The sequence below is a fragment of the Hoplias malabaricus genome, chromosome 3, assembly GCF_029633855.1.
Source record: "Hoplias malabaricus isolate fHopMal1 chromosome 3, fHopMal1.hap1, whole genome shotgun sequence".
Classification (NCBI taxonomy): domain Eukaryota; kingdom Metazoa; phylum Chordata; class Actinopteri; order Characiformes; family Erythrinidae; genus Hoplias; species Hoplias malabaricus.
The window spans coordinates 70888931-70914590 of record NC_089802.1 but is presented as its reverse complement, the minus strand read 5'-3'; the positions used below and the strand labels follow the sequence as shown (position 1 = coordinate 70914590).

At 40.6% G+C, this 25660-nt stretch overlaps 1 protein-coding gene across 1 annotated transcript in view; it reads left to right on the top strand.

The window, feature by feature from the left end:
- The first annotated feature begins 1533 nt into the window (after positions 1-1533).
- asic4b (acid-sensing (proton-gated) ion channel family member 4b) overlaps positions 1534-25660 on the top strand; it is a 58705-nt gene continuing 34578 nt past the window's right edge. Inside the window, exons 1-2 of the mRNA XM_066663487.1 lie at positions 1534-1737; positions 1939-2610. Coding sequence (XP_066519584.1) covers positions 1534-1737; positions 1939-2610 — 876 coding nt within the window. The remainder of the gene's footprint in view (positions 1738-1938; positions 2611-25660) is intronic.

The window sequence follows — 25660 nt, the reverse complement described above, 5'->3', positions numbered from 1 at the left end:
CAGATACACAGAGATTGGCTGTGTATTTAAAGTAAACTATGAAATCTGCACTGTGATAACTCAATTTACACATTTATCAGTTTAATTATTCAGAATGGATGAATGGATGGAAAGATAACTGTGTTGATCCCTAAGGAACATTTGTTACATCAGCATAAACACATCAAGACACCAATTAAAACGACACTACAGCAAACACACTAAATACTTAACAATGAGACAGCGGTATATCTCAAGTTAAAGGACAATGCTAGAACAAGATAATGTGCAATAAAATTAAAGTTACTATGATATTCTGGAAAAATAATATAATATGAATTTAAATATAACATTTAATATAACAAATATAATAGCTACAAATCCTGTTGTATACTATTAAAAGCCCTCATTTCTCCTGCGTAAGCCATGCATGAGGTGTTTTAAAAACATTCAAAAACATATTTTTGAATGCAGATGGTCTTTAACAATGCAGAAATAAATAGTGAAATTCTCCATTGACTTCAACTTTAAACAGGGCACAATTTGGGGTAGTGAGCTTTATAATATAATGCAGCCCACACAAAACAGTGTTTAATACATCATGGCTTGCAGTTATTGTTTTTTTTCCCCATTCCTATACACACACACACACACACACACACATGCACCTGCTTACTTGACTCCGGGCGTTTAGAAAAGGTTGCCACAATAACATAGAGAACGAGAAACAGAGAGAGGTCTACAGAAAAGCACCAGTGCACATGTGAGAAGAGAGCGAGAAACCTCTAAGTGGATGTAATAACCTGCCGCTGCTTGGGAAATAAAAGGCTCATTGGGGCTGGGTGAGGTCTTCTCCACTGAGGGGGAAATAATCCCGGCCTGCTCCCCTCATGTAATATTAAACGACTCTTTTTTTTCCATCCTTTCCTCCTCTCCTTTCCACTCCCCTCCTTCGCTATCTGGTCCTTGAGAGGAGTTCTCCACTGAGTGCCAGGGCTTAGAGAGCGCAGCTAGTCTTCACTCTCTCCCTCTCTCTCTCCCTCCTTCTTAACTGTGTTCTTAACGCCTCTTTTTCTTGCTCTCCCTCTCTGTCACTTTTTCTTTTGCTCTCTCTCTCTCTCTCTGTGTGTGTGTGTGTGTGTGTGTGTGCGTGAGAGAGGACTTTGGGCAGTGGCTACGTCAGAGGCAGAGAGCAGCAGAAGAGAGATGTGGAGCTGAGTTGACAAGCAAAGCAGGCGCTCACTTGTCTCTCTCTCTCTCTCTCTCTCTCTCTCTCTCTCTCTATTTCTCTCTCTCGCACTTGCTCTCTAACTCCGGAGCCTACAACATCCTTGCCGCTGACGCACTGGACCAAATGCTTCTTCACTTTGTAGAGACATTTCCTCTCTTCATGCTCTGGATTAGTTGAGTACCTTATCAGTTGAGCACTTACCAGTTAAGTACCGGTGGATATAGTTCCAGAACTTCAGGCAAAAGGGAAAGAAGACAAGGATATGGCAGAAAGCATGAGCAGGTGAAGGGATACTGAGGCATCAAGAGACCGACTCACTCTAAATGAGAGAGAAGGAAGAACAGGAGGGAGGTCATAGTTGGACAAAAAGGAGGCGAGAGAAAGAAGCAGAAAGAAGAGGCAAGTACGGGCAGTCAACGGTAAGAAGTACCATATTCACAAAGGATGACACCAGTGGAGAGAGACAAAGACCAGTAACAGTGGCAGATATAACAAGAGATCTCACGGCTACGCTGGATGTGTGGCAGGTGAAGAGGACAGAGCAGCAACAACCTCTGGAGCAAGTGAAGGAGAGAGAACAGCAAGAGTTTCCAGAGCAGGTGAAGAAACGTGCAGAGCAAGTGAAGAGAAGAAAGCAGCAGGAACATCCAGGGCAGGTAAAGAGGAGAAAGTGGCAGGACTGTTCGGAGCAAGGAACAAGGAGTGAGCAGGAGGAACGTCCAGAAGAGGTGACAAGGAGAAAGCAGCAGGAGTGTCCAGAGCCTTTGCCGTTAGGCTCTGCAAGTGCAGACCTGGCGAGCCACATGCCCATCGAGTTTGTCTGCAAGCTCAAGTTCGCAGAGGGTGATGAGGCTAAAGGGACCCCGTCCAAACGAGATGGCGCCACTCCTCTGGATGGGCGCCTAGGTCTGCCCGGAGGAGGAGGAGTAGCAGATCTGGCTACCTTTGCCAGCTCTTCATCTCTACATGGCTTGGCTCAGGCACTGGGATCCTCCAGGTCAGGGAGAGTAGGAATGAGGCAGACTCTGTGGGCACTGGCCCTGCTTGCATCATTGGCACTCTTCTTGTACCAGGCTTCCCGGAGCGCTGCCGCTTACCTGGAGCACCCTCACCTGGCTGCCTTGAGTGAGGAGAGCCGGCGAGAACTCACCTTCCCTGCAGTCACCCTCTGCAATGTCAACCGATTCCGCTTCTCTGCCCTCACAGACGCTGATATCTACCACCTGGCCAACCTCACAGGTCTGCCCCCCAAGAGCCGTGGTGGGCATAGGCCAGGTGAGCTGCAGTACCCACCTCCGGACATGCTGGACATCTTCCAACGTACAGGCCACCAGCTGGAGGACATGCTGAAGAGCTGCAACTTCAGTGGGCAAAATTGCTCAGTACATGACTTCAGTGTGGTGAGTACTACATGGTCTAGTCGACTATAGGGCAGTATGGTTTCTGACTGGCTGGAAGGTTGTTGTCAGATGTTGTTGTTGGGTGGTAATTCAAGCTTCATTTGGCAGAAATATTCATGGGGGTCCAAAATGTCAACTCTAGTTATGATCCAGTGATTGTTCCTAAATGTACATGTGCATATATCCAGCACGAACAATACATGCTAGAATGTGCTAGAATGGACAAGGGTCAGTTTTGGCCATTGTAATAATGTGGTATGGGCAAATATATTGGTTGGTGGTACAAGATGACCATTATTCATATTACTGTCCCAACTTCAAAGACTACTTTTCATTTGTACAGTTCCCAATTACTCATTAAGTAAAGGTTATTTATTTTCATGGGATACACTATATGTGCAAAATTTGTAACTTGGACACTCTTTAAAATTAGTGTATTCAGCTATTTTATTCAGCTGTTGTGGACACACATCTATGTTTTTGCACACACAGCTTTTGGAATCTCCACAGCAAACTGTGAAACAAAATGGCATGCTCTGGGGCAACTGCATGTGTCTAAGCGCATGAAATGCAATCACTTCCTTCAAATTCTACCAGTAGTGTTACAACATTTAGTGAAACGTCTTCACTAAAATTGTAGAAGCTCTTCTAGGTTTTTCAGGAAATTGGGGATGAACCTCCTGCAAGTGATGCCCTTTATTTGGGAAGAAATGATAAACGAGGTCTTCACATGCCCAAAAGTGTATCAAATATCTCTTAAAGCATTGTGAACTAATAAAACAATCCACTTGTACAAGAGGAAAGAAAGGAAACAATAATGAATGTTTTTTGGCTGACACTATACCCCTCTTGATTGCGCTTGGCATTGAGTATGAGGACCTTAGGCTCATGTACAGATGCTCCTATTTCATTTCATATTTTTAGCAGAGAAATAATGGACTGCCATCACAGAGCTTAGACCTTTACACATGTTAACATTACTTGTGATAAGATGAGAAAGCAACAGACTTCTAACTCTGAACTTTAGATATGTGGAAATTGCAGTCATTTTTCTAGAATGTAAAGAAATGAAGGGGAGGTCTCTGACTTTTACAGAGTACTGTGAGACTTTATTAGATGTTCCAGTGCAATGACCTTTTGGTAAAGCTGGAAAATTTGCAGAAGACATTCTGAAATTACTTTACAGTGTGTTCTGACGTCTTGGGCAAAACACCGAACAAGTCGACTGTCAAAACTGCATGCTGAGTTAGTGGGAAGTTTTGTGTGTGTGTGCTATTCTTATCCTGGTTTCATCCATTCTGTCTGGAACGATGACACTGACATGAACCTACATGCCGAATGTAGAAGTGCGAGCTGAGAGACTATAGAGGCCATTAGGCACCTGCGCGTTTCTGCTGTCTCACTTCTGTGGCTCGAGTTCTCTCGGCAGCACTCTTTCTCCCTTTCTCTTCATCTCTTTCTCTTTCTGTTATATCACAGTCTGTCTCTCGTGACACCGAATGTTATTTTGGCCACAGAAGTGATGAAATATGCAGGAGATGGACAGGGGACATGATTCCTGCATTAACTAAACCACCTCGGAGGAGAAAAGCACCTCAAACTGTCTTCTCCAAGTTCCCTGCATAGCCTCTGAGAGTAAAGTGTGTGATTCTACTCTAACAGATTGGGTGCATGTTTTCGTAAGAACTTTTCATTACATTAGACCCAGTTACTTTTACATATTAGCAGACAATTTGGCCCAATTTTTGCAGAAAGATATGTGAAGATATTATAACAATCATGGTATTTTAATAATTTGTGCTAATTTTTTACAATGCAAATGGTCAGTATACTTTCAATGTTTACCACAAGTGATATCATAATCACGATAGGAAGGACACTCAATAAGTTCTGTACATGGAGGAAGTACATTTCTACATAATCACCTTAACGTCTATACATCTGCTACATCTAGATGTAGATTATCTGAAAAAAATATATACTTAGTCTTTAGCTATCATCAGAAAATTATTTTCCACAGAGACCTTTCTTCAAATTTGGGAAAAGGTAATTCACTCTGGGCTGAGTCACGGCTGTAGGGTGGAGGACTAATGTCCAAGAATCCACAGTCACGCACAGCATGATGCTCAATTTTTGCCAACACACCTGTGTTAGTTAGAATGGCTCAGATTTTGTAGCAATTGCAGTAAAACTAGTGATCAAAATAAACTAATGTTATTACTGCAGCCTCATAAAGTGTCAGTAAGTACCATTATAAAATTACCTGATTAGTAATTATATCAAAAACAAGAACTTATCCAAAACCCATGGTCATTTCCAAGCAGCCTTTTAGACCCATAACACAGAGAAACAATATGGAGTGGGGTCATTCGGTCTCTGTAATTTGGTTTCCAAGTAGGGCTAGTTCATTAATCAATTTTGTTATAAAATCATGATTGAAGAGTCCAGTTTTCACATCCCAGGGGCTGCGATTTTTTAAATAATTTGCAAGTGCTAATATATTATCACTGTTCTGCAAAAACTTAATAAAAACTACAAAACATAATTTAATTGTAAAACAACAGATATTTTTTGCTTTGTGTAAAAACGGCATGAGAAACTGACCAATAGAAACAGCCCAAAATGACCTGGAAAAAATTGTATTTTGCAAACTTCATATCATGTTTACACTGTGTTTTGGAGTTAAATGTTATGTTTTTACACATAGTTTATCCACTGGCAGCCATCATTTCATGTTTGCAATGGGTCCTTGAAAAATGAATCCATGTATTTTTTTTTTTCTTTTTATGTAAATAATCATGTTTACACTGCAGCATCAATATGAAATGAAAAAAAAATTGGCAAGAGATACATTCCCCAAATCATTCAGCCCTTGGTCCTACATTGGACAATCAGCAGGAAAATACAACATGAGCTCTGAAAAATGAACTAAAATTGGGCTGGATGTTCTTCTAGCTCCTTGCTTCTTGTTAAATTGACCTCAGACAGGACATGCCTGTCTCCTCCATAAGGGACTGACATCTCTGTGAAGCAGAATGTAATGGATTATTGAATCTCAGTATTTATAGTAACAACAACACCCAGTGTTTTTATGACAACATTGGATGGGTGTTGCTTTGTGCATGTTTGCGTCCATGTTCTATTGCCTTGATGCCTTATAGTCTTGTCTCTCCTCTGTTACTTTTCTACACTGTTCGTCCTCTCTCAGGATTATGGCTCTATGAGATTTTGTCATTCATTGTTTGGATGTGTTTGGATGTAACGTTCAATTCCGAGGCACTCCATGAAATCTTGACTGTGACATATTCTCTCTGTATTGTCTTATTATTCCTAAATCCCCAGCAAGACACCTGTCAGGATTAGATTTACTCGAACATGATTGGAATGGAAAGCCATTCGATGGATAGGTTAAGGACATGCTCCCTTCGCTCCAGCTCTTCACTCTTTCTCTCCCTCTCCCTGTCCTTCTGCCTCTTAAAATATGAATCCATAGCTTCCATTTGTACATTTCTTAGCTGTCTATGCATTGCCTGTGGACATCTTTTTAAAACTTAATTCTTGTACTGTAGCCCCAAGGGCGACCAGAGGCACAAGTTTGTGTTGTAGCACTCTAGGAACAACACAAGCTAAAGTAACTCGCTCAAAGGATACCCGTCTGCTTTCAGGTAGCGCTCCAGGCCCTCTGAGCCACTTACACTTCATGTCCAACACTTCTTCTGAAATCAAGGGTATCATTATGGAGTGTGTCCTCTAGACAGATTCTACTCTTCCTTGAAGGCATAACATGAGATATCCGCGTATTGCTGTAAGGCAATGGCATTCAAACACACCGTCCAGTTGATGATGGATGATTATTTCCGCCCAAAGGAACCTCCATCACCCTACAGAATACTGTTTCACTGGTTTTATTTAAGTTTATACACAGATGTCAACAAATGTTTGTATATATAGAGTGTATAACTGGCTTATAACGGTATATGACCTAGCCACAGTCGACACGTTGCTCTGTCTCAGCCTTCTCCCAAGGTATCAGTGGCCAAAGTGAAGTGAGTAAATAACACAATAAATCATTTGCACAATTTAATATGATTTAATAACTGCTAAATGTCAGTACGGCCAGGGCAGTTTGCTTTTGAGCAAGCTCCAGCGGAATGTCTTTTTTTTCGGAATGTCTTTTTTGAATGGAATCCGGTTGCGGAAGCGGTGGAGATAACCAAGAGTCAAATGATATGATCTCAGTCTTTAGAAAATCAATCGAGATCTGCAGAACAGTCCCAAGCATTTGGCTGTAATTTATTAGGAATAATTTATTGTGTCCCTTCAAATAGGAACCAGGTGTGTGTGTTGGTGTGTGTGCAGTAATCAGTTCTGTAAATAATGACCACGAGAAACAACCTTGGAGGCAAACAAAGCAACAAGCTGGCCCCCCTGGAGGTCGTCAGAAACTCGAATTGTGGATCGACCCCTGGCTTGTAATGATTTCTTTGTATTTGATTTTCCACAGTGGAGCTGCATAAATTAGTGAAAGTAGCGTAAAACATTAATCAAAGCTCTCTTCAGAGCCAGGGAAGTAATAGATGACTCTGTCCTGCCGCTCATATCGCATGGTTCCCGCTAATCACTGTCCCGACTGCTCCGACAAGTACATGCCCACTTGCTCTATAGATCAGATGTAGCGCAAACACATTCAGATTAGAGCTCTCTCTCTCTCTCTCTCTTGCTCTGTCCTACTCTCTCTTGCTCTCCCTCATTCTCCATCTATATCTCTCTTTCTCAACCTCTCTCCTTCTCCATCTGTCTCACTTTTTCTCCCTGTGTGTCTCACTCTTTCTCCCTCTCCACATTGCTCTCACACTCCCTCTTTTTCCACATCTACCTCACTCTCCTTCCCTCGCTACAATTCTCATAATCTCTGTTAATGCTGCGTGAGTCATTATGAGTATTGAGAAGCTCTGAAAACAGATACTGTCATAGGGGTTACCACTGGTCTGCTTCTGCTACCACAGATGTAGCCCCTAGGATTCCAAGAACTCTTGAAATTTGAAAGGTGGGAACATCTGTTGAGGGTAAACTCCTGAAGAAGAGGGTGGCCTTGCCCTTAAGCAAAGAAACGCCTGCAGACCCTGACAGAGGCAGTATACAAAGGAGCTTGCTTCGCTGGTAGAGAGTTGGCTACTGATGTTGAGCAAATGCGGTACATATATCACCTCTGGCGCGCTGTTGGCTGTCTCTCTTGGACTTGTGCATTCGGGTTCCTCAGGGTTTGAGGTGTTCTCCTTCTACAAGGGCAAGGCCTCCCTGTTCTTCTTGTTTGGTGTTTCCTCTCACTAGACCCTCCCACATTTTGAGTTTCAGGAGCTCCTCTTTGTTTGGTGGGCAGGGTCTGTATTAGTAGCAGATCAGTGATATCCTCCTGTCACAGACACTAATGTAGAATGTAATTGTACTACACTGAATGACGACTGGATTAGGTCACTGCTGTGACACTGAGATAGTATTGATTTATTTTTGTGGGTAACACTCTGTTAACACAATTGGATCAGACACAGCAGGGCTGCTAGAGTTTTTAAAGCCGTCCACCAACCAATTACAGCCAGTCAACAGTGTCCTGTGGGTGTCCCCTGATGAAGGACTAGAGAACAACCAACACAAACTGTGCAGCAACAGATGAGCTACTTTCTCTGGCTTTACATCTACAAGGTAGATCCACAAAGTAGGTGTGTGTAACAGAGTGGACAATGAGGGGACACAGTGTTTAAAAACTCGAGCATCACCTCTCTGTCTGATCCACTTATACAGCGCAGCACTCAGTAACACACCACCACCACGTCAGTGTCACTGACCATTGAAGAGCAGGGTGAACTTGGGGTATGAAAGTATGCAGAGAAACAGGTGGACTACAGTCTGTAACTGTAGAACTACAGTGTGATCCTGTATGGTCAGTGGAGCTGATAAAATGGACATAGGTATTATTAATCCAGTGATAGATCAGTGTATATTCCATTACAATTGTATTCTTAAATTGCACTGAATTCATGTATCCATTACTGACCTGCACTGGTCCGTGTACCTTTCGTTAATTGGTTTTCCATTTCTAATCCCGCAGTAGAAAAACGGAGAACAGCCCATTTCCCTATTTTGAACAATATAAATATAATTGATTTAAGGAAAACAAACCGTGTTCTACAACATAATTAAACTAAATACAACAAAATATGAAAAATGAATATGAACAAATATAAATTAAAATGTATAAAAACTTAAACTTAAATTCCTACTTGTGGCTAATTATGGGTTGGGCTGCAGATTTTAGCCAGAAGCGGACGTTTTTAACGCTAATAGCGCAATATATTTTGAAACAGAGGAACTTATTCTGCTGGTACATTAAAGATGAACATACTTCACCCATTTCATGATTTAATAAGAAATATGGTCAAAGACGGGGAACACATGCTGAGATTTCTGTGCATATTGGGGACATGGGTGTCCGGAGAGGGTGTTCTAAGGCTAATGTGAGTAAGTTTGCGAAACCGCAGTAGAACGATGACGTTTATTTGACACATAGCTATATCTGTTATCTTTCTGTCTGGTCTGAAGAAACCAAATATCAATTTATAGTCAACTAAAATCAAAATATATCCGATTCTAAAATGCCCTGTATTTGTGTTTTGAAATGTTGGAAGAAAAGAAAAAAAAAATAAAATCTACATTCTCTGCTACTGTTGTTAACAGACAAAATAGGGAAATGGGTCATTCTCCATTTTCTACATGGAAAGGTACACGGACCTGCAGTCTTGCTTTTTATTTCATGTATATGTACAATTCTCTATACTTGTGTTGATGTAATATCAAGATGATGTTTTCAGAAAACAAGCACATCATTGAATTCTGTAAAGGTGGCTTTTCCAGATCTTACCCAGAATCATTTGGCGCAAGACAGGTACTCACCCTGTACAGGGCACCTGTCCATTACACCACAGCACAGACTAACAGAGTCACTTACACCTTTGGACAATTTCACACAGCCAATCCATCTACCATCGTGTTGTTGGGTTCTGGGAGGAAACTAGAGCATCTGAAGAGAGACATGTGTAAGAACACACAAGATTACTCACAAAAAAAAACCCAAAATATTAATATTGGATTGACTGTGTGAAACTGGCTGTTAAATAGGTAATGCCCTGCGCCCTAATTGTCTAGCGCCCTAAACAAGCCGTGTTCCTGCCTTGTGCCTGATCTTTCAGGGTGGGCTCGGGACAAACACCACAACTCGGTGATCAGAATCGTTCACTTACAGATAAATGAATAGAAGATGCTCTCATCCAGAGCAACATACAGCTCTAAATATGTTACAAAGGCTTATACAAATTTTGTATAAGCAGAAACAAATCAATTAGACCACACAGCACACATACCAGCTCAGAAACCAAGAAGAATTAGCCTTAATAACATGTAAAACTGATATTCACAGATTTGTTTTTAACTTCGGTCAAATTGTCAAGGGCATTTTCTCACAGATTTCTGCGTGGAACATTGCGAGAAGCCAAGTGTCCAGACTTTTAAGTTCAGCAGTGAAATCTCCTTCCTGTGGATGTGTTAGTCTCAGACAGCTGATGACTAATGCTCCAGTGCTACATGATGTTGGCAAAGCACTCAGCCTCTCTCCAAACATTCTCAACTAAATTAGCTTAGCCCTGACAAAGGCTGGATTTTATATTTATTTCCTATTCTCTCATTCTCTCACAGAATCACATGGTCCTCACTAACGTCGGAGCCTAATTGGATGTCTGATTCGCCGGAACGTTTTCCGCGGATTTTGCCGTGTACGTCAAAGACATGCATTCTCCAGTTTTCCTGTTTCCGGAGTAGATTGTTTTTTTTTTCCTCCTCTTTTCTTTTTTTTTTTTTCTTTTAAAGATGCTATTGATAAAAATTGTTCCCGGAATGAGTTGCCAAACTCTCAAAATCCTCATGAGTCACAGGAGATGAATTGCTTTTCATGTAGAGCGCATTCAGATCCTCAAATAATGCTGCATTTAACTTCTTTATCGTGGGAAAATATGAATACGCTTTTTAGCATTACATGGCTCATATAAAATGCATGGTGTTATGAAGCCTATTAGCCCTAGACAAACAGACAATAACTAGACATTTCTTCTGAAACAAAGGCTATTATTAGGAAGCAAGTCCCCCTTTGCTGCAGTAACAGTTCCACTGTACTAGGAGGATTTCACTGCAGTGTCCAAACACTGCTGTGAGGATGTGATTGCCTCAAGAGCAATCAAACCATTACTCCTCAAAACAGTTCCAACGTTCCATATCTTATTGTGTTGTGTGATGCTTTATACCCCATCCAGTCAAAAGCTTGGGACAGGGTATGAATGAAGGGTTATCAGTGAAATATGTGATATGTGATATATGATAAAGATAGATAGATAGATAGATAGATACCAAATTATAGGAATTCATAAATAACATGATGTAAAACCAAATATTTTGGCATCAATCTTTACTTCTGCCGTTTCCAATATGAAAAATTATTCTGAATAATGCTACATGCCCAGGTTTGGTGAGAAATTAGAACAGATTGCATCTAATAATGACAGCTGCAATCTGAAGGCACCATCTTTTCTTTTTTGGATAGCACTACACTGAGTGACACACACACACACACACACACACACACACAAAGTGTTTTGTCTACATGGTTTCAGGGGACATTACATAGACTTCCACTGATTTTGTGGAGACTTGCCTTCATTACAAAAATGACTAGCCTAATCCTAACCTTAACCTTAACTACTACTAACCTAAGCCTAACAATTACCAACACCTTCTACTTAATTACTACTAACCCAGTTTTGCATTTCCACTCTGTAAAGTGAGAGTCTGGTACCTTTCGCTACTTAACATGGCCAAGAACCGCCTACTACTTCAGAAAAAAAAACTGACTGACACGCAAAAGGTCCAATTCAGCATGACGTGTAGAAGTAGGATGTATATACACGTTTTATATATGACTTTTTACATATAAGAGTTTGGTGGTGGTGTGTCAGTGTGTGCCGGTACAAGTGGATCAGCTAGACTTTTAGACACCTCACTGTCACTGCGACACTGAGAACAGCCCATCAACCAAAAATATCCAGGCAACAGCATCCTGTGTCCACTAATGAAGGACTAGAGGACAACGAACACAAGCTGTGCAGCAAAAGACGAGCTAATATCTCTGACATTACATCTACAAGGTGGAGCAATGAGGTAAGTGTCTTTAAAAACTCCAGCAGCACTGCTGTGTCTGATCCACTCATACCAGCAAAATACACATTAACACACCATCACCACATCCATGACACTGCAACGCTGAGAATGATCCACCACTCTAGTCATACCTGCCCTGTGGTGGTCCTGGAAGATATATCCCCACACTGAGATGTATATCTGGACCACAAACGCACACACAGGGTTTGCTTTTAAATATAAGATACTGGGTATTCCCATGTAGTCTTTCTGTGGACAATGTCTGTGGACTTTTCCATTATTAAAATTACATGTGCTGCTTGAGCAGATTAGGATTTTGGCTTGGAGTCTATGATGCAAGTCTTCTCTATATTCAGGGCACTGCACTGTATTCCGTGTGGTTGCTTATCTTCTTGCCTTACCATTTGGAACCATCTCATTCAAACTGTCCAAGAGTGAGTGAGAGTGAGTGTGTGTGTGTGTGTGTGTGTGTGTGTGTGTGTGTGTGTGTGTGTGTGTGTATAGGCGTGTAATGTATGCTAAACAGGATGCAGCGGCAGTGTCTGTTGATGTCAGTGATATAAACATAGCTCGGCGTCTTTAATGCCCACGGCCGCTCAATAAGCTGTTGAAGTGTAATGGCTGACGACTTAAGCAAAGTTAAAGCCTGGGGAAGTACTTCATGCACCGATTCATTTATGAGCTGCGCCACACATACCTCAGCACCGTTGACCACAACCACAGGATGCCTGCAGGACCTCAGGGTGTGTGTTTGGTATGAATCAACTGCTGAGAACGTGGTTCAACATATAATTTTGAAACCTCCCTTCTCACATTAGGAGCCTAATACTATAATAAAACAATATTGAGGCAGAATAGATGCGGTTAACTAAATTTAAAACTGTTTGGAAAGCTTATCTCTTCTAGTTGTTAAGAAAATGAAGGCATTACTTTGAAGGCACGTAGCAGATGTTTCTATCCTGAGTGACTTACATATTTGTAATCATGTTACACATGTAGGGGCTAATGTAGAGTAACTATTGCTAGACCATCGATGGTGTCTGCCCCAAGCTTGGACAGGAGTCTAGTATCAGATATGACCATGCTCGCACCTGAGAGCCCTGAGTGTGTTTGCTGTTGTGTTTCCCTTTACAGGTCCTCTATGTGTTCTCTTGCTTGTGGTTAACTGGCGTGATGTAAGGTGTGTCATGAGGCTGGTTGTGTACTTTACAGTTTATTTTTGTGTGTATATAATAAATTCCCCCCTAGGCTTAGGCTCCTGCCTCCTGCTCTCTTGTCCTTTTGCACTCCCTGGCAGTATGTTAGCCATCTGTCAAAATACGTTGCAGCCCTTAAGCCAACATTTTTATGGGCTTTTAAATAACAAAATTGAGAATATTTGACAAAAGATTATATAGTATTAACACCAAGAATTTTGTGTGGCCAATATACTAGGTGTTTTAAAGTGTTTTTTTTTTTGAAAGTATAATTCTCATTTCATGGTAATTGTTGTGTAGTATTAAAAAATACAATTGTCATAAAAATAAATAAATAAAAAATAATAATTTTTCGATGCACATGCTTTCTGCAGCACGTTTTCCTTGATGGAACTGACAACTAAAAAAGAAATGTATTCATAAAAATAAAAGAAATGTAGAAATAAAAAATCAAGTTAATGCTAACTAATAAACGACAATCATAAATGTTAAAGTGACAAAAATGTCCTTTTATGATCTAACTCGTTAATGCAGCGTAGCATGGTTCTGACTCAATTTTAATAATGTGGTCAGTATCAGTCATGGGGACGTCTTTTTATGGCGTCAAAATAGGTTCTAAAGTTCTGAGAACCAAAAAACAGAATCCATAACCAATAAATGTAGGGTGACAAGACATCCTCTTTTCCCCGGACATGTCCTCTTTTTTAGACTTAAAAAAATGTCCGGGTGGAATTTCACAAACATCCGGGATTTTGTTTTTCTAGAGCTTACACCGAACTTCGAGAAGCGTTTCATTCACAAACTAGTCCCGCCCTCCCCTACTCCCATTGGTTCGCTTGAGTGAGAAGGGGGCGTGGTGAAGTAGCCTAGAATCTTCTGATTGGACGGTCTGACTGTAGAGCTACCGTTATTGGTTGATAACCTTCTCTGTAAATATTTAATTGGTCAGTCTGCACGTCAGTAGTCCTTGTTTACGTCAGGCAAAGCTCACGTACCTACCCTCATCTCGAGCAGCTATGCCGAAATGTAAATGTAAGTTCTCGGATGAATTAAAAAAGAAATTCCCATGTTTTGTGTAGAAAATAAAGGTGTAAAGGCACACATATGTCATTTTGTAATTGAGAAAACTGTCATTAATATTGAGAGTTATAAAAACAGGTTTGTAAACAGAATATTTCTTTTAAGTTTATGTTAAATTTAATATTCTTGAAAAATCCGTTTTCGTTTTCATTCCGCCTTTTCTCGGTTGAGTTTCTCTCAGTCTCACTTTCGCCTCCAGACTTTTCTCGCTTTTGACGGTGTCGGGATCTAGACATTAATTGGCTGCTAAAGTTAGGTCCCGCCCACCCAGCAGATTCTGCACACCCTAACTCTGATTGCAAAAAGACTCTAAGCCTCTATGATGAACTGTGCATTACTAAAAGACATAATCGTTAAAAAATATTTGATATGGCTTACCAGTGTTTGCCGGTGTGTCTTTTTCCAATCAGGGTAAGATTGCCGCGCTCTCGCTGACGTAGCCAGGTGTGCAGAATCAGGATGGGCGGGGCTTAACATAAGCAGCCAATTACTGTCTAGATCACGACCCCGTCAAAAGTTAAAAGCGAGAAATTTCTGGAGGCGAAAGCGAGACTGAGAGAAACGCAACCGAGAAAAGACGGAATGAAAACGAAGATGTTTTCTTCAAGAATATTAAACTCAAAACAGACGATTATATACAGAAATGTTCGGTTTACAAACATGTTTTTATAACTCTGAATACTAATGACAGTTTTCTCAATTACAAAATTACATTTATTGGTTATGGATTCTGTTTTTTGCCTCTCAGAAATTTAGAACCTATTTTGACGCCATATCTTTTTGTCACAAGGGTTCAGATGTTTGGAAAGTTACCGTAGGTTGGGGGCATAACTTTGATTTGAAATGTACTGGGGACAATAAATATAGACTGGGTATTGCATTCAATTCAGTTGCCCTTCAAATTTGTGTTCCCTTTGATGATTTAAGACCTGGAGCTTGTGTGCTCACTGAAAATATATAAGCACTGGGTCTAAAAAGAAGGGGTTCATGAAAGGTGTTATAGCCACGTTTGTCAAGCCTAACAGCTTTTAACATTATAAAATGATTAGCACTATGGTTTAAAATTAATTGATGGTTTTGATATTTAAAAATGTCAGTGTGACATTAAATATAAGCGTGAATGTTTTCTGTGTCATTAGGAACCTAATATGCTTTTTTTCTTTTAAATAAAACCAGTGTATTATTAATGGAATTATTGTTGAATAAATGAAGCAGAGACGTCTAGTAGAGGAAACATTTTTACCGTGATGAAACAGAAACGCAAATCTGTTTTTCCACCCAAACACAACACAAAGCATCTCCACAGGCACCCTTTCACAGGGATGGAATACCTAGTCATATTAATCAATATCAGATTTGTGAGCTGACCGAATGCACTCATCCACATGATCTGCAGCACTTTGTTACAAAAAACATCTACAGAGTACTCGTTCTAAAAATGGTGAGGATAAAACCAGCCAATCAGAAAGCGGTGGGCGCATGTCCTCAACATTCCCAGTGTCTGTGTCCATGTTTATGATGTCGATATTGTTATTCAGTGTGTTTCTTTCACTGAAAAACTAAAACAGCAACGAGTGCCTTATCGCATCCTGAACGAACATTCTAATTTTGTTACAAGAGGGACGTCACACTTTAACTTTGCTTCTCAGAATTAACCGTGAAAGTGGACTGTGTCATGAAGCTAAATGCAGTGTGCACAGCTTGAATGCTCTCACTTTTCACTTTTGTTCAACTCTCAGCACCAAGATCCTTTGAAACTGCCCGATGATCACACCTTCTACATCAGTGTAGCTGTTCTATAGGTGCACTGCATTGTGAAGCTAAATGCAATATGCACAGCTTGAATGCTACACTTTCTTTTACATTTCACTCTCGCTCTCTCTGGCCTTTCAGTGACTCCACACTCAGAATGTCATTGTATTTTCACTCATGTTTCTCTGCTACCCAGCTTGTGTGTGTGTGTGTATTTGTGTCCGTTTCACGTTCTTTCCTTCCTTCCTAGTCATTAAAATAACCCCAGAATACCCATTTTATAGGTACACGGTGTATTGTGAGACTTAATGCTGTGTACACAGTCCTTTTTTCTTTCTTTTTTTATCTTTATCATTAAGATTCATTACACTATGTGTACATTACAAATGCAGCACACACAGCTTGGATTCTTTACCTTCTCTCTCTCTCTCTCTTGCTCTCTCTCTCTCTCTCTCGCTCTCTCTCTCTCACACACACACAAGATGCCACATGAAATCCATTAAAATTGCCCACAAAACAGTCCTTTTATATTAATGTCCATATTTGTGTGAGTTATATATTACTTTTCAAACCTGCATTTCCTTTGTGGTTTTCTTTGTGTGGGTGTGCGAGGGAGAGAAAGAGAGAGAGAGAGAGAGAGAGAGATAGAGAGAGAGAGAAAGAGAGAGAGAGAGAGAGAAAGAGAGAGAATGAGAGTGCGTGTGCTTTTATGCACCTGTTTGTGTGTGATGTGCTTGTCATTTTCCGAATGCTAATAGGAGTTTTGTTTGCTTCTGGATCGAAGGCCTGAAGTGTAAATGCCACATTTAAAAGTCCTTTGACTACTGTGTTTCCATCTATACACAAATTAGAAATGCATCGCTGGAGTCCCTGCCTAATGTGACAATTTTTTTTCCTCATGATTCCTATTCCTTTCCACTGTTTTCTTCTGAATATCCAACAAGTGTGAAGGGGAAAATGTATTATGTAAAAATTTCATCTGCCCTGAACGGTTTTCACTATTCTGTCACAAAGCGTTTCTCTGACTGGAACATTTTCACTCACACACACAATCCACTGTCTGATGAGTTCTTCAATTCTGCTGTAGCCAGTTATATCCTCAAAAATATCTCCGATATCATCCGCGTGGGAGAGGACTATTTCTAAGATGTATAGGATGTTGTACTGTCCTTTTGTCATACAATGATCTTCCATTTTAAGGCAGACAAAGGGGATAAAAGTTGATGAAATGAAGGAGATAAGAAGATTAACTGGTATTTTCCCCCTTTTCTGCTGCAGAAACAGCAACTACTCTACTCTTCTCAGAAGGGTTTACAATATTAGATTAAGGATTTGATTACATTAAGCCATGTAGGCATTAGCGAGGTTAAATACTGATTCTGGACGATTAGTTCTGGATTATAAACACTACCTTATCCCAGAGCTATGAGATGGAGCTCCACCACTCCAGAGAACACAGTTCCAATGTTCCACAGCCCAGTATTGGGAGGCGTGTGACATGGAGCACGGCGAGGGTCGTGGGTTTTGAGAGTGGTGCTATGAGAATGATATCAAACACAAAGAATGGAAGTTGTGCATCATTTTTAACCCCAAAATGGTTACATCACTGGCTCTGATGATTCCCAAAACATGGTCCTGGAAAACACCAAACATTTTACCAATCTGATGCCATTGCATTACCTTTTGTCATAGTATTCCCCATGCAGACGCATTTGAGGAATGACAGGGCCACAGAATGACTAACTTTGTATGTGCCATCCTGAGATATTCTGTCACAACTGTGAAATTTTAACATCCAATTAATTGCCACATTAATAAATGTGGCTATCTGTTTGTCACAGACACAGGCGTATAAAACGGACAAACTGGCTCATTAGCTTTATTGCTTCCTAGGTGTTGATACTTAGTATCTCTCTTTTGATGACAGAAATACCTCAGGCTCAAGTAAACAAACATTACTCACCGCTGAAGTTTGACCAGAGCAGTCTGAAAAAGCTTCTCTGTATCAGATGGATGACTCCATCGCCTGCATGAAAAAGACCCATCCTGAACTGTTTTGATTGTAAAGGCTGATTTTCTGTTTCTACAAAAATACTGATGCATAAAAGCAGGGATACTCTATTGGTAGCTCCATTTTCAAATATATTTATAATGAAAGTCACCACCACACAGCTCCAAAGTCCTGGATTCTTTCTTCACCGTGGGTCACTGGTTGTAAGGATCCTTCCAGATGCTCCCAAAAAGCATGGTAGATGGATTGACTGTGTGAAACTGTGTACAGGTGTGACTGAGTGACTTTGTGCGTGTGTGAAATTCTGGATTGACTTTGCACCCACTACCATAATCAGGGTTATGGAGTTACAGAAGATGAATGAATGAATGCAACTCATCAAGCACTGGCTAGAGGCATTATACAAGTTTTTGCAAGGTGTTGTATGATATGAACCAATTATAATTTTTCTTTATTGCAACATGTCATGAATTAAGGATACATTGGATGTGTTAATGCTTGTGTTAAAACTTCCGATCAATCTTGCATTTTTAATGCTACATAAATGTGTTTATGAAGAGTTATATGGCATATATATAACACTCCAAGCCAACACAGCGCATGATGGTACAGCTAGCAGCCAACCTCGTCAAGCCACACTGGATAAGGTACAGTGCTTGAGATGTAGTTTCAAAGTTGAAGGAGGTATTAATAATATATTATTTCGTTCAGGTTATAATTGTGGCTTAAATATGTTATGCATCTGAAATAAAGAGATGTGGAACTTTAAACTTAAGTCTATATCAGTTATTCATTCCTTGATTCACTAATCTGCTAAAATTCATTTGACTTGTAAATGTTTAAATACTGTCATAGCAAAAAGTGATTAATGCGATTAATTTAGATGAATTAATCACGGCGCATGTAATTAATTAGACTATATTTTAAATTTAATTGCTTGACAGCACTGCTGATACCGTGATGGTTCATAACGCATTGTAACAGCTCTTTGCCTCTCCCAGAAGTGGGACCCTAGAGGCAGGGGTAGTTTGCCATTTTGGCCAAACAAAACAAAATGGCTTCCGTTTCCTCTCTTCCCTTTTTCAATACAACTCCTCAACTCCCCAGTCCTTGACACCTATCAGAGAACCTTTGCCAGGAGTTTCTCATTGAGCTTGGGTTAATAGGTCCTCAGGGCTGTGACCAAGCTTTGAAAAAGTCAGTGGGGAGATGGTGCTTGGCCAGGAGCAAGGCTTAAGCAAGTACATCTCCTAAGGCTCAGGTAACACAACTATTAATAAGGACACCATAAACATTACTACACACTACAACAAGATCCAGGTCAAGCTGCTCTTGTATGCATGAAGGTTGAGCAAGAAGAGCATCTAGCTGTTATGTTTTATCATGTCTTATGAAGTCTAATGGAATATTACTGAATACAAGCTGGACAGATTAACTCCAGAACATTTGGGTCACTTTCATTCGGGTGGGCTAATGCGTTTGTGTCTGCATGAACGTATACTGATCCGGACTGCGCTTCTGACCCACTTCTTTCTCACCTGGAGGTGCAGGAAGACCAGTGCAGCTGCCTCCTCCAGCTTTTTACCCACCCTGAAAGTGAGTGTATCACGCAGCATGGAATATGTGTACACTGTATGTCCAAAGGTGTTTATACACCTACTCATCCAGTAGGGAGTGTGTCTCTCTTTGCTGCTGCAGAAGCCTCTTACTCTTTTGGAAAGGCTTTACACTAGATGTTGGAACATTACAGTGAGCTCTTGGCTGTATTCAGCATCCACACCACTCCAACTCATTCCAAAGTTATTAGATGGTGCTCATCACTCACGAGAGTGCAGGTCCACCGTTCCACAGCTCAGTGCTGGGGGGCTTTATACCCCTCAAGCCAACACAAGGCTTTGGGGATAGTGCAGCTGCTCCATTATATTTCAAGATTCTCTACAGAGATTATCCTGATTGTACATGCACTTTTGAAGGTCCGTGTAGGAAATGGATGCAGAAGTCCTAAGTGTACAATTAGAGTCACTCTCTTTTATAGCATTCCCACAAACAAAGTGCTGGTGCTCATGCCAGAGCTGGTGCCAGTTCTTTTCAGTCAATCTATTTTTGCAGTCCCTGTACACTTTTTGGTTTTTAAAATGTGTTTATAATAAGTGCACACACAAATTTTAAAGCATTTTTGCGTAACATAACTGTAATTAAAAATTAAAATATCCTATTGCTCTTTTGACATTTTATGGTGACTGTTGCGTAGAATTAAAACTTACATTTTATGTTATTCAACAAAAAAGAAAGTTATAAATTAAGTAGTGTGGGTGGCACGGTGACAATAGCAGGTAGTGTCGCAGTGACACAGCTCCAGGAACCAGGAAGTCCCGCTCCGGGTGACTGTGAGGAGTTTGGTGTGTTCTCCCTGTGTCCGCGTGGGTTTCCTCCGGGTGCTCCGGTTTCCTCCCACAGTCCAAAAACACATGTTGGTAGGTGGATTGGTGACTCAAAAGTGTCCATAGGTGTGTGTGTGTGGCACTGTGAAGGACTGTTTCCCCCTCCAGGGTGTGTTCCTGCCTTGCCTGATAAGCGCTTACAGACAATGAATGAATGAATGAATGAATGTGCTTTGGAGATAATACTGTATCCAAACGTATGTGTTTTATCTACACAAAAACACTGTATAGCTTATCTGTACACCTAATAATATGTTGTCAAGTTCTTTAAGCATCTCCTTCTGTATTTCATTGTACACCTTGGCTTTACTTTGGGAGCTTTTAGATTTATCTTCTATTTCTTGTGCGGACCATATGACATGTAATGTACTTGTTTTTTTTTCCTTTTTGTGCTGTCAAATGACAGGTTAACAGCAGTCTGAAAAGCATAGAGCTTCAAATGTTTGGAGAAAGCGTTCTTGAGCATTCCTTGAGCTAATTTTTTTCCAGCTTGGCAACATCATGTGATTGAGAGAGACATTACAAGTGGGTGGAATTAGTGGGTGACTAAATTAGGGATAAAACTGGGTTAAAAAAAAAAAACACCAGAACTCGTAGGATGTTCAAGAAATTAAGCTTTGAGTTCCAACCTGAAATAGCTTATGGAAAGTCTTGAGTCAAAAAATTGAAAAGAATCTCTCTAATTGAGGTGAAGAAATGGAGAAAAGGCGCAGTTTATGGAAAGAGAAGAGTCTCTCAGGGAGACGGGATATGGCTCTGCACACATGGCCAAACACCCACTGGCTTTCTCCCACCAGCTCTTCAAGCGGCAGGCTACTGTAATATCCCTGGGACATCTGCAGAAGTTAGATTCAAATGAAATCTGATTCGGAGTGAGAGGGGGTAAAGATGTGGAAGAGTGCTCTAAAGGAAGACAAGGTCCATCCATCATCTGTCCGTATTGGAAGTTGCATTTAGTAAAACTTCCAAGAAAGCTAGGGGTCTACTGGATTCCTCCAGGTAGAGATGCATTTACTGACTGATTTACTTGAGCTATCCATGCTCTGCCTATAAATATAGTCTTCCGTAGAAAATGCTTGATAAAATGTTGTAAATAAAAAAGTATAATAAGAAATAAAAGCACTATGCGTCCAATAAGCATTCCTTGCATTTAGCCAATTTGGCTACTTTAATGTGCACCAACTGTGGATACAGACATTCCACTGTGCATGCTCTAAACAGTTGCCATAGAAATTCATGTTAAATGGGGTGTTCTGAACAAGCTGCACTTGAGCCTAAGTAATGTACAAAATCAAGAGTCATCTAGAGTGGCATCAAGTTCACATAGCACTTTTTTCTTCATGCATTCATTCATACGGTTTCCATGACCAGTTAATCCTGAATCAGGATTACACTAGTCCAAAACCCACTGGCAAGAGGCAAAAAATCTCCCAGGACAGGGTACCAGTCAGGACATCAGGACAATTTCAGACAAGCAATCCACCACCCAGCATATGTTTTTGGACAGTAGAAGGAAACCCATGCAGACACAGGGAGAACACAACTCCTCACAGGGTCCAGCTCAAGGGTCTTGGGTCCTGCACTTAATCCTAGACTCATGTCACTGTCTGTGTGGGTTTCCTCCCACAATCCAAAAACACATGTTGGTAGGTGGATGTGTGAAATGGCCCACAATCGTGAGTGAGTGAATGTGTGAGTGTGTGGTGCCTTGCGATGCCCTGTCCAGGGCATGTTGCTTCCTTGCGGTGTCACCTTGCTACCAAAACAACTAATGTGTGATGTGAGCACTGACTTAGTAGCACTGTTTGTTAATTCACCATGAATGTTGTATTATATACATATTATATTCTATGTTATTTGTTATTTGTTTGCTTTGAGATTTTTTACAGAGCTTACCCAAATTAGCAACAACTGCTTTGAAAAAAATCGCCTTTCGTTCTTGTTAATGTGTTCAAATGTAAATGTTGGATGGATTTGGGGTTGGAATTTTGAGTCGATTTCACCTGTACAGTCAGTTTAGTCTACCTGTCATCCCATCAGCCCATGACCAGCTTGTAGAATGTGGGATCATCTGGAATTACTGGAACCAACAGACAAAGGAGTCTTTGAGTGTCTTCAAGACACTTCCACCAATAAATTGAAGCAAATCTCTGAGGATTTTTGGCTGTAATGTCAAATGTGACTGAGGTGATTTTCCAACACCCCACCACCACCCCACATAAACCCCCAACCCTCGCCCCCTTCGTTCCTGCCACGGTTAAAGGAGGCGTAATGATGACGGCTGCTGGATGGCGTTTGCTGTGACTTCAAAGCTGAAAGCCGGGTATAGTAACAGGATTTACAGATTATGCTTCCGGACCGGCGGTGAAATCATTGGGGCTTTATTTATTTATTTATTTATTTTTTGAAGTTCCCTTGGCATGAATGCAGCATCCCCCCCTTAGTCAGCAACATGTAAATAGCAGGGGCACGCGGAGGCTGGAGGACGAAGGGATCAGGAGCCCAACTCAGCAAAGGCCGGCCTACATCAAAGTCTAGCTACTTTTCACTCAGCATTTTAAAAAGTCATCTAATTTACTGCATCTGTAGAGTAGTGAGCATGATGTACACTACATGGTCCAAAGTAGACATCCCTAATAATCAGTAAACTCAGGTACTCAGATAACATAAATGAATTGCAGGTAACATTTTACATTAAATTAATAGTTCACAGGGCTACATAATGTCTACACAAGCCATTCATAAACCTAGATAATGCAAGCCTTTGTCCAATAAGCATGGGGCTGTCATGAGGATGACATTTAAATGCCAGTTTTTATGATATAGCTATATGCAATATGAATGCAACAAATCTGAATGGTGTATATGTTCAGGATTTATCATCGGACACCAGCACCCGACCTCACTAAACCTCTCATAGCTTACTTCCATCAAATCCTCTCAGAAATGTTCTAATATGTGGTCTAAAACTGCCCTTAATTTTAGAAGAAATACTGAATGAGAAGATGTTCACAAGCCTTAGCTTACAGCGTTGTTAAAGCTTGTTGAGGGATTGTAAAACCACTGAGGTGATGCTGATCTCGTCTGTGTAAACAGCCTGGGTATAAGTAGACACACTGCTTTAGGGTGAGAGCATGTTTTCCAGTTTGACTCTTGCTGCCTTGTTTGCTGAAGCTTGTTCAAACAGTCACACGCCTAAATGGAACAGACTCATTAATCAATAGCAGCAGTTCAAGCATATTATAAATATGAGGCAAATTTAAAATACTCTGAGCTAGCAGGGTTTGTCAATAGTAAAACCGAGGGCGAAATGACATGTTGGCACAATGTGTGTAAGCAATCCTTGATCCATTTGCACAGCTCCTGACCACAGAACCTTTTCTATAACAAATCTAGACCATTTGCTCAGCTTCTGACCACAGAACCTCTTCTATAACAAATCTAGATAGTCAAACACTCATTTAAGCATTAAAATATACACATAAACCTATAGATATAAGTTGCTCATTGCCATCCAGTTTATAAGCTACAAAAAAGCACAGAAAATATAATAATATGCTATAGAGCTGTTGCACATGAGCCTAAGGTCATACCCATTGCCAAATGTGACCTAGAGTGGTACAAAGCCCAATCATTCGGCTGTGGACGTTGGTTCCCTGATGTAATGCAGCTCAATCCAGTAGCAGGGATGAGCGTAAGTGTGATTGTGATCCAGAATTAATCATCCAATTTCAATACCCATTGCTGACTGCAATCAAATCCTCACAGTAATGTAATGTTCTAGTATCTAGTGTAAATCCTTCTCAGAAGGTGAACAAACTCCTTAGGGACGGCACTTTTCCACATAAATGTGATCACTACAGACGCTTGGAGATTTTAAATATGGCTAGTTTGTGCTGGATATCTGCATTTCATCATGATTGACAAGTCTTTCTGGCCAATCAGTGCTCTGCAAGGTTTACACATCACTATTTAGTTACTTAAGTAGGTACCTGGTTCCAGGTAGCAGGTTCAAAATTTGCCTAATGAAAAAGCAAATAAGCAGAGCAGAATAGAGTATGGCAGTGGAAGTGCCATAATATCCTTGAAATAGCAGCAACTTAGAGCCTTGCAGCATTAAACCATAGCTACATGAAGACCTTGGGTAAGTATGCAATAAATAAATAAATCTCTCATGACACTGAAGTTGTTTTGAGTGAATTCACTCTCTCAGTCCAATTATTCCTTTAATCTGGTAAGCCTCACTGACTGCCTCCCATCAATAATTGATCAACGCAAAGTGTTTCCTTTATCTCGTTGTATATACTCCATTTGTCCTTTGTTTCTTGCTAGGACCCTCATTCTATTTCATATATTTTCTCTTTTGACAGCTAGGTAAATATCCCATTAGGCCTGGTGACAGTTTGAAGTTCTGTATGACACATGTTGGCGTCCTCTGAAGTAGAAAAAATAAAACAACTTGCAAGAGCTCAGACGTGTCATTTTCATAATCGCAATAAAACAGCTCTACGCCATTCAGACACATTACACCAAACACAAGAGATTACAGCCTCATTCCTTCATGACTTCATAAACTTACGAAACAATGTCCAATTTCTCAAGAGTTCATAGTGTAAAACACTGCCATATTCAAAACATAATGACTTACCAGTAGGACTCCTGCTGCCCTTTACACTGTGTGAATATTTCATCAGGAAATCACAGGTAGAAGCGGCCTATAATCCAAATTTTATTCAGCCTGAAATTATACCTAGCCTTTTGTACTTTGCGAGTTAGTTCATCATCTTCGCTTTTAACCTTCTGGGTCTAAAAAAGAGAAGCTGGCCCTAGACTTGAAGCCTGATTTCAGAAGTCTCTTGTCGAAACATCCCTTAACTCAGAAATGTCCAGTGGTCGGCTTCACACAAAACATAGACGGACACACAAATCCATCAATTAAACATGGTGAGAAGCAGAAGGCATGTATCTCATGTATTGCAACACCCCTTCATAGCCTTGTAACTCTGGATGTTAGTCACATACCATCTTGTGGTAACATGAATTAGAAAGGGCAGACTCTACAGATTCAGAAAATGGTCGAATCATAATTATGCACTGTATTATAGCAACACATTTGTAGAACCCAATGGGTTAAAAGTCAGAATTAATCCTGTAACATCACTCCAAAGCTTTAGTTACATCACTGTGCACCGGTGGGCGGCGTTATTTATTCTAAACCATAAACATTTCACCTCCTATTTCCAAACCTACCTGTCATATGAGTAAAACAGGGGCGTCCGGAATCCCACCCGGAATCACTGGGTGCAAGGGGG